The 9,208-nt window shown below is 42.4% G+C and overlaps 1 protein-coding gene across 1 annotated transcript in view; it reads left to right on the top strand.

The window, feature by feature from the left end:
- The window catches only part of CHSY3 (chondroitin sulfate synthase 3), a 177,504-nt gene that overhangs the window by 223 nt on the left and 168,073 nt on the right, over positions 1-9,208 (top strand). Inside the window, exons 2-3 of the mRNA XM_035309622.1 lie at positions 1-865; positions 2,229-2,512. Of these exons, the coding sequence (XP_035165513.1) occupies positions 175-865; positions 2,229-2,512 (975 nt within the window). The 5' untranslated portion in view covers positions 1-174. The remainder of the gene's footprint in view (positions 866-2,228; positions 2,513-9,208) is intronic.

Here is a 9,208-nt window from a genome sequence, read left to right as displayed (position 1 = left end):
GCCGAGGGGCCGCCGCTAGTGCTCCGCCCGCCCGCCCGGAGAAGTTTGCCTCGGGAACAGCGCGGCCGCCCGGGCCGCCGCGGCGGGACAAGGGAGGAGCGCCGAGAGCCGCCGGCCCGGGCCGGGGGTCGCCTCCATCGGGACGCGGCGAGGGGACGCCGCCCCGGCCGCGCCATGGCAGCGCGGTCCCGGAGACCCTGGCTGAGCGTGGTGCTGGGGCTGGTGCTGGGCTTCACCGCCGCCTCCTGGCTCATCGCCCCCAGGGTGGCCGAGATGAGCGAGAAGAAGAGGCGCGGCGCCAGCCTCTGCTCCTACTACGGGCGCTCGGCGGGGCCAGGGGCGGCCGGGGGCGCCGCGGCGGCGGGCGGGCAGCAGGCGGCTGCGGCGGTGCTGGGCGGCACGGGCGTGAGGAGCAGCCCCTGGGCGGAGGAGGGCACGGTGTCCAGCCCCGCCGGCGGCGGGGAAGGGGAGCCGGAGGAGGAGGAGGAAGGCGGCGAGAAGCGGAGCGGCCGGCCCGGCAGCAGCCACAACGGCAGCGGGGACTGGGGGGGAGCGGGGGGCTGCGCCAAGCCCCGCAACTTCCTCTACGTGGGGGTGATGACGGCCCAGAAGTACCTGGGCAGCCGGGCGGTGGCGGCCCAAAGGACGTGGGCGCCCTCGGTGCCGGGCCGCGTGGAGTTCTTCTCCAGCCAGGGCTCCGCCGCGCCCCCCGGCCTGCCCCCGCTGCCCGTCGTCGCCCTGCCCGGCGTGGACGACTCGTACCCGCCGCAGAAGAAGTCCTTCATGATGCTCAAATACATGCACGACCACTACCTGGACAAGTACGAGTGGTTCATGAGGGCGGACGACGACGTCTACATCAAAGGTGACCGCGGGCGCCCCGACGGCCGGAGGGACACGGGGAGGGAGAGAGGAGGGCGGGGGAGCCCCGGGGAGGCGGTGCGCCGTCCCCCGTGGGCGTGGGATACGGGTGCTCCGGGCGTGGGATCCTCGGGGATGCTCCGCCATGGGTCCCGTCCCATCCTCTCGGGGCGGCGCCACCGTGAGCCGGGCTCGGCCCGAAGGCTCCGGTTTGGTGCCCTGCGGAAATCACCGCTCACAGAAGTTCTCAGTTGGCTCGCTGGCACCGTAGCTGAGCCGGCGCAGCCCCTGAACGGCGACTTGTAAAGCTTCGCGGCGGCGAAGTGTCGGCCCTGTTTTGTAGCTGTGCTAGGAAGGATGTTCTGAAACCTGCTTCCTTTTGGTGTGTGCTTGCTGCTGCAAGGAAAAAGGTTGCATTGTGGTAATAAGAGTAAAATAACTGTTAGTAGTGAAATGTACTGTTCTTAGGTTAAAAAAAAATAAAAAACAGAGGCTGTAAGCATAAGCCTGGGTTACGGGCATTGTGCAAACTGTTGAAAGTTAACTTGAGGTAACTACACACTTGCCTATTTGTCACTTGGTTTGTCTGAATCATTTAATAGACTGCTTGTTTGTCAGCTGTCATTCATCTGTGAACTACACACACACACACGTTTTGGCTGAAGAAGCAAAAGGTGTCACCGTTTTCTTGGGGCTCATTTCCAGGTTGTAGAAAACCTCTCTTCAACTGGCTCCAAGCTAAACCTATCCATCAACTCTGAATTTCAAGTAAATATTAAATCGCAGTTTCTTGCAAAAATAGGTAAGCTTTGTAAAGGAAAAGAGTGTAAACAATGTAGCACTATACATAGTTTGGAAAGTGCCTGATTTTCACCAGAATCCTAGAGGAAGTACAGGAAATTATTCTGTATCAACCTTATGCTACTTAATTTAGGTTATTTATTGTCTTTACAAAAATCAGTCATATTAAATGAACCAGACACTTCCCCTCACAGTCCTCCTTAACCTAGACCTATATTGACAAATTGTCGCTCTTTAGGGAGTTTTAAACAAGCAGGGAACTGTTTTCCATCAGTATTGGTTGAACAGGACAAGGTTTTGATCATATTATCTCTTTAGGCTGAATGAAAATGCCATTGAAATATCATTTGGGGATATTAATTTAAACAACAACAAAGTCTGATAAATGTAATCTTGTTCAAGGATATTTTCAATTAGGGATGGAATACTGCATTGGAAGTCGTTTCCTGTGATAGTCTGAAGTGCCTCTTGCATTAAAAAAAAAAAAGAAAAAAGTTTGAGATGGAGGAAAACAGATGGCTGGCAGTATAGACAGAGAAATAACAGTAATCTTTTATCTTTCTCAGGTGAAAAATTGGAGGAGTTTCTTCGCTCGTTGAACAGCAGTAAACCTCTGTACTTGGGACAGACTGGTTTGGGCAACATTGAAGAACTCGGAAAACTGGGGCTTGAGCCTGGAGAGAATTTCTGCATGGGAGGGCCAGGAATGATCTTCAGCCGGGAGGTCCTCAGGAGGATGGTGCCACATATAGGTGAATGCCTTAGGGAGATGTACACCACTCATGAAGACGTGGAGGTGGGAAGGTGTGTCCGAAGGTTTGGAGGAACACAGTGTGTTTGGTCATATGAGGTAAGTAACAGTATTTGTTGCAAGGTGGTGTATGTTTACAGGGTTTTGCATCGTGCAGTGTAAGTAGCTCTATCTGCCATCTTTTTCCACCAAAATTATGCTTTAATACATGCATCAGAATGTAAACTGCAGACTTCAAGGAAAAAAAGATAGAAAAGCATTCGCAGCATCTTGCTGCAAGCATATTTATTTCTACTTGTATTTTTCAATTTTCATTTGGTGACAGTTACTGTAGCTTGTATCTGTGAGCAGCCATGTTGTAAGTATTGCTATGCTATAAGTTGCTAAAGCATTACTACCTTTAGGGTTTCTATATATAATCCTTGGCAGGATACTGCCATATTAGATGTATGCTGTAAAGGTTGGAGCCCTTTAAAATTTATTTTTGTATGAGCATGTGGCATATCTTTTTCTTCTGCACCACAGGTTTGTAAAATATGTTGTGGTATTTGAAGAGGAATTGCCTGTATTTTCTTAATTATTCAGATGCATTTGAATAGAGTTCCTTATGGGCAAAAGCAGAAATGGGGCTATTTTTTCTCTTGTACAGATACAAAATTTGTTACACTGCCTGTGTCTATGATATACTTTTAACAGTATTTTACTTAGTGTAGGAACAGTGTTTAAATTTATTACAGACACACACAGTGTAACAAATCTTACTATGCTGAAGTCGTTTTTAGAACAAATGACTTCATTCAGTAGCAACATTTTCTGAAGTAATAAAAATGTGATGCAGTTCCAGAAAAGTTTGTTTGCAATGCCATAACTAAAATTCAGGGTTATTTCGCTCAGAGTATTTTGGTTAATAGCAAGACTATCTTTGTAGATAAAAATAGACTGTGTGCAACTGACAGAAAGGATGAAGGGTGATAGCTAATATGATGAATAAAATTTTGGTTATTTTGACTGGTTCTTTAATATTAATGTATGCTTGCCCTTGTGGCATTACCTCATTAAGCAGGAAAATCATTTAAATGGGCCACTGAAAGAGGTTATGTGCTATTAAAGACAAAAAGACAGAAAAAATAATTGGTTTTGTGCATTAGTGTTTTTTTTTTTTTTCTGAAAGGCCTGGGAAAAGGTGGCCATTTAAAAATGTGTTTGTTAGGCTGCAGTGCATGAATAGTGAATGAGCAATAAATCTTGAATAGTTAGTACTTGGTGTAGTTTTTGGGTGTGGAAATCTTATCCCTTATTACACTATAGAAGGGTGTTTCTAGAGACTATTTCAACAACTATTGTAAATTAGAATGTAAAAAAAGTACACCAGTTGCACTATTAGAGCTGGGAAGGTATTAATTGTGCAGATGGGAATCAATGTTGGGCTAGCAGTTCTTAATCAGACTTTTAAACATTGTGCTACATTGGTAGCTTAATCTTACATTCTGATATGTTTGTGCTTTGTCTTTATAAGGTCATTTAAAAATCCTTACAGGCATTCGATGCCTGCTGATCTGTATCAGTAGCAGAAATATGATTCTACATGACAGGAGTATTTTGGAAGTTTTTTGTTCTGTTTATTTTTCCTGTTTTGTCTTCTTGGGAGGAATTTTGGGGAAGAGAACAAAAAAGATAACATTATCACCATGGTTGTAATTTATTTTGAAGTTGAATATTAGGAATTTTTTGTTCTGGGAATTGAGCATAAGTGAGATAGAGACAAAGTGTGATAGACGGAGCAAAAAAACAAGTCTGCTTTTTTCTCTTTTGAAAACTTGAGTTATAGAACTCCCCAGAACCTCAGCTTTTCATGGCAAGTTTGGAGCCTGAAAGTTGAAACTTAATGGAACAGGACCATGTGTTTTTATGGGATCTGGAGTACAGTGACACCAGTCTTGACTGTCAGTTGCTCCTGAGGACCCTATGTCTATATAATGAAGAATGGTAAAGCAAAAGTAAACTAAGGTTTTAGACGTTTTAATAGCAGCTTCTCATTTCTGGCTAGTATTTCTGTCTGTTAGAAGAATCTCTAACCTTGTTGCCTGTGCAACAGATCCTCCAGAAGATGCAGATGATTAAGACAAAGCTGCTTAGAGTGCTATCGTAGTATTAAATCTGAGTGAAGTAGGGTATGCTGGAGAGAGAGAGCAGCCCAAACCTAGCTATTTTGAAGCATGAAAAATGGATGATTCCTATCGGTATCAATTTAGAGATGATATGGAAAAGACCAAAAGTATTGCAGGCCACTTTAAAATATCTACACTTTATATATATAAAAAAACCTTGAAATATCAAGTTATTTGAGACATACATTTTGCAAGAGTCTTTCGGAACAAATTTTATTTTTGCTATGATGCAGAGCTGCAAATTTAATATTTTGCTTTCAGAAAAGCTCTGGATATTCTGATAAACCAAAGGGTCCTCAGGTTCATTTCATGCTTGGGCATAGTTTCATCCCTCTGTATTGTGAAGCTGGTTGCTTAGTGTGGTCTGAACTGACTGCAGAATTGCAAGTTGTTAAATTAGACTGTGATGGGGGTTTACTTTTCCCCTAGGTTATTGAAACTAGCACGTTGTTCTTTTCCATCACTGCCTAAGATCAGCCACACTATTTTGGTGCTAGAAGGGGAATTATTTTTATAGGTATATGTGCAAACCAAAGATTGTGGCTTGGGCATTCTGCATAACCACTTCCAAATTTGTCTTGAAGTCTTCTTGTTGTATTGAAATATTAAACTGAGACCTGCTAAACTGCAAGATTTTTCTGACCATCACTGCTTTCAGGAGGGTTTTGGGTCTTGCATGACTGATATAAAGTGGAAACAGTTCCATTCAGATTCACAGAAATAGAAAAGCTGTAGAAAAGTTAAATCTTTGTTGTATCATTTTGTTACTAGATTTCTTTCCCAAGAAACCAAAAATCTCTTTTTGGTGAGGATAAAAGATTTTTTTTTTTTTAAATAAAAGAACTCCTGAGAAAACCTGAGGTGCATGATCTTTGACAGGTGGCTGTGGTGGTATAGGTTAGCCTGGCTGCCTCTCATGCTTAGTTCTTTTTTTTTTGTGTATAGATATAGCGAGTATGGTGTGCTTGCTTGTAGGCATATGCTAGTTTATATGCTTACACTGGGTGGCAAGGAGAGGGCTACAACTTTGTTTTTGTTTTCTTCTGGTTTTGTTTTAAGAGTATTTTTTCCATCGGAAGGAACAGGAAAAGAAGAGCTACAAACCCACAGTGATCTACTCTTGCTCTGAGAGTAATTTTCTAGAGCTTAATCCTAACTGTGCTCAGTTGGAAGATGGCGCTGAGGCATGGTTTTCCATGCGCCATGTCTTATGGCTGAGGTGATCCATCTCTCTCTCTCCCCTGATAGGGCTCCTCCACTTTAAATTAGTCATCAGATTGCTGGGAAGTTAATCTAATGACAGTGTTTCTCAGCCACTTGTGTAGAGTGGAGGAGGCACACGCCTACCCTGGGGATACGATTTTGTGTTATCAGTGGCTGGGCCTGAGGGATGATGGCTACCCCCAGTGGCCATCCTGCTCCATGCCACTCCGCTATGTGGGCCTGTGGTGGGCTGGGCTGAGGGTGATGTGCCCAAACCCCTACCTGATGGAGGAACAAAGGGGTGATGATACCGGGGAGTGACCAGAGAGGACAGTGACAGGCTGCCTGCCTTGGTAGCAGCTTATATGCAGCTGGCCAAGAGCAAAAGCTCAACTGTGGCTTAGCTGCAGAGCAGTGCCCAACAGCCTGGTGGGGGCTTTGTGCTGTGCACAAGTCATTTCCCTCCTGCTTTCTGCACAAAATCTGTCTTGGTTCTGATGTGTTTCTTAACTGATCCTACAGTTTTGGTGATGCAAGGTTTATTACACCTTTAGTGAATAGGGTGTAATGTAATAGGGTGTAAAATGCCTCTCTGAAAAGTCTCTGTGCTGTTTTTTCATGTGTTAACAACTTTTGCTTCCCCAAATCAATAATAATAGAGATTAAAGAGGGCCTTCTGTTTTCTCAGAGTCCATATTTCAACTGAGCATCTCTCCTCCACTAATTTTGAAGCCTAGAAATGCTTTTCTGTGAATGAAGAGGCTAGCTTGGTGTTAGTGACTCATACTTGTTTTATTCATTGGAAAACAAAAGTATAGTTAAAAAACTGAGATCATGTTTCTTGCTTTGCATTTTAGGAGGCCCTTGATTCTTCGTGATTTGGGAAAAAGAAAAAGAAAAAAAAAAAAAGCTGGTTGCTTTTTCCTCCCACCTTCCTTTTTATTTATATGATGTTTCTGGTTTCAAAAGATGGTTTTGTAATTTGTAACCTAAGTGTATAAAAGATTAAATAGTGTACTTCCACAAAAGGACAAACTAAAATACAAGTCATAAATTAGGTGGCTGTAACAATTCTAAGAGAAATCAAACATTGTCAGCTTATAAATACTGGCTATCAGCAAAGCAGGATTTTTTTCAGAAACTGAAAAATGACAAATGCAACACAAACAGATTTAAAGACCATTCATCAACATTGTTGGGACACTTAATGTAATGCTAATTTTGTAAGGCTTTTCTTTTTGTAGTCTTTTTGCCTTTCCAGAGGAGAAAATATGCATTAAAGCTACATTCATACAAAATGTCCTATAGACATTAAATCTTTTGGTAAAGCATTCTTTGATACTTGAAAAAAAGTTTTACTTTGTACATACAAGCAGCCCACATTAATGGCTGTTTGCATTTTCCTGTGGTCTTTTTCTTTCTACAAAGTACTATGAAAACCATAGAAAGAATAGTCTCAGTAGTTCGACATTTTTTTAAAATAATACAGCTCTTTAATATCCTATTTGTTGTTGATTCCCAGTATTTACAGCAATTATCCTATAAAAATGTCTATTTAGATCAAATTGCTTGCTCAAAAAGGTTCCCTTTACAGTGCAGTTGGCACTGTGACTGTCTCCTGAGCTTCTGGAACCTTTACAAGCCATCTACTGCTTCCTCTGAAAGTACTTTACCTCACAGATAAACTGTGAGTTGAACATGACACCAAACATAGGCATTAGAGGTATATTTGCCTTTGGTGGAGATAAGATGGTGTTTGGCCATTTGGGTACTGGCATGCTCGATCTTGAAGCAGCAGTACCCGTACTTACACTTTGGTTTAAGGGAAGCTACATTTAATAGTAACATAAATGCAATGATCATGTTAAAAAAAAAAAAAAAAAAAAAAAAAAAGTGTAGAATGCGCTATCAGTGACTCTTGAATAACAATTCATGAAATAGTGAATCATTAAGATTGTAGCAGCATCTCTGAGGGCTTGAGGAGAGGAACAGGATGATCACAGAGACCTTAAAACTATTTGCATAAATGGTCAATTACTGATACAGAATTGTGTATCTGCTCTCTTAACTACTTGTTATTAAAAGCTACCTCATTACAGCAATGTTAATGGTCGTTATCAATCTTGATAACTTTAATATGATCCTCACCTGGTTGGAAAAGGGAGTTTTATTTCCATACCATTCCATATCATTATCCATACCATTATTCATCTCCGTACCATTCCATACATACAAAGTTTCTGTGTGTACATTATACCAAATAATATGAAAGTCATTAAATGTATATGCTATTGCAGTAATCATAGTGTTGACATCGGGTCATTCCTCTGTTGCCCCACATCATCCTGCAGGGTCATCTTGGCTGGCAGTTGGGAAGGTTCAAGATGGGAAACCATTTGTGCCTTGTACTTAAACTTACTGGGGGTCTTCAGCATTTACCTATGTGGCTCAGTAGGACAGCAAGAACTGGAGATCCTAGTATCTCTGCTGTGAAGGATTCAGGTAGTGTTACCCACAGCCAACACAGAGGCATGTGTTGGCACATACAAGGCCACAGCTGTGGTTTCTTCAGTGGTGGAGGGCATGTGAGCTACAGAGCCAAGTGCTGAGGGGGCTTTTTCTTACCCTGGTGAAGAGTTTGCTGTTCACAGGTTTCTGGATTATTTGAAAATTGGATGTCTTGTCTTTCTGGCTGTACCCCGATGGGAAATACTGTTCAAGTTTTTTTTTGGGTTAACACCTGTGTAGTTCTGACTTCCAGTGCTGACTTTCCAAGGTGCTAGCAGACTTGTTTGTGCGGTTTAATGTCCATGATGTGAAAACTCTGTGGGTGCTTTCCTTGTAACATGTTTTCCTCTAAGATGCCAGCAGGTATTTATATGCAGGACTATGTGGGCTAGCTAACAGCTTTCTAGTCTGTTTTTAATGTTTGTACATTTTAAAGGTTTTCCTCTTAAAGAATAAGACCCGCTCTTTGAATTACCAAAGCATCCCACAGACAGATACGATGAAAAAAATGAGGAAAAGTTCCAAAATGATTACAAATTGTCTTTAGTTGTGTATATGGGTATTGTGAATCATCTCTTACCCTACACAGAAATTTAAACCTAAATATGTTCAACTTTTTCTCATGTTTGTTCTTGTTTTATCAGAAATGTGTTCTCAAAACTTCTGTGCAATTGGTATATTTGGAGTGATATTTCCATAAAAGTCTAGTGCAGAAGGCTAGCTTTTAGTGTGTTTAAAAATAGTGTTCGATATGAGACAATGCAATTATGACACAACTATTGTAACAGTCATCTCATTTGAAACCATCACATCAACCCTTTTGACAGTGCTTGTCACATTATGCAAGGAATAAGCTTGATTTTTAAAAATAGGCTTACAGGTGAAGAACTTGCCTGGTTTAGGGTCAAGGGTATAT

The sequence above is a fragment of the Oxyura jamaicensis genome, chromosome Z (assembly GCF_011077185.1).
Source record: "Oxyura jamaicensis isolate SHBP4307 breed ruddy duck chromosome Z, BPBGC_Ojam_1.0, whole genome shotgun sequence".
NCBI classification, from domain to species: Eukaryota; Metazoa; Chordata; class Aves; order Anseriformes; family Anatidae; genus Oxyura; species Oxyura jamaicensis.
The sequence above is the reverse complement of the archived record's forward strand: the minus strand, read 5'-3'. Positions and strand labels throughout refer to the sequence as shown.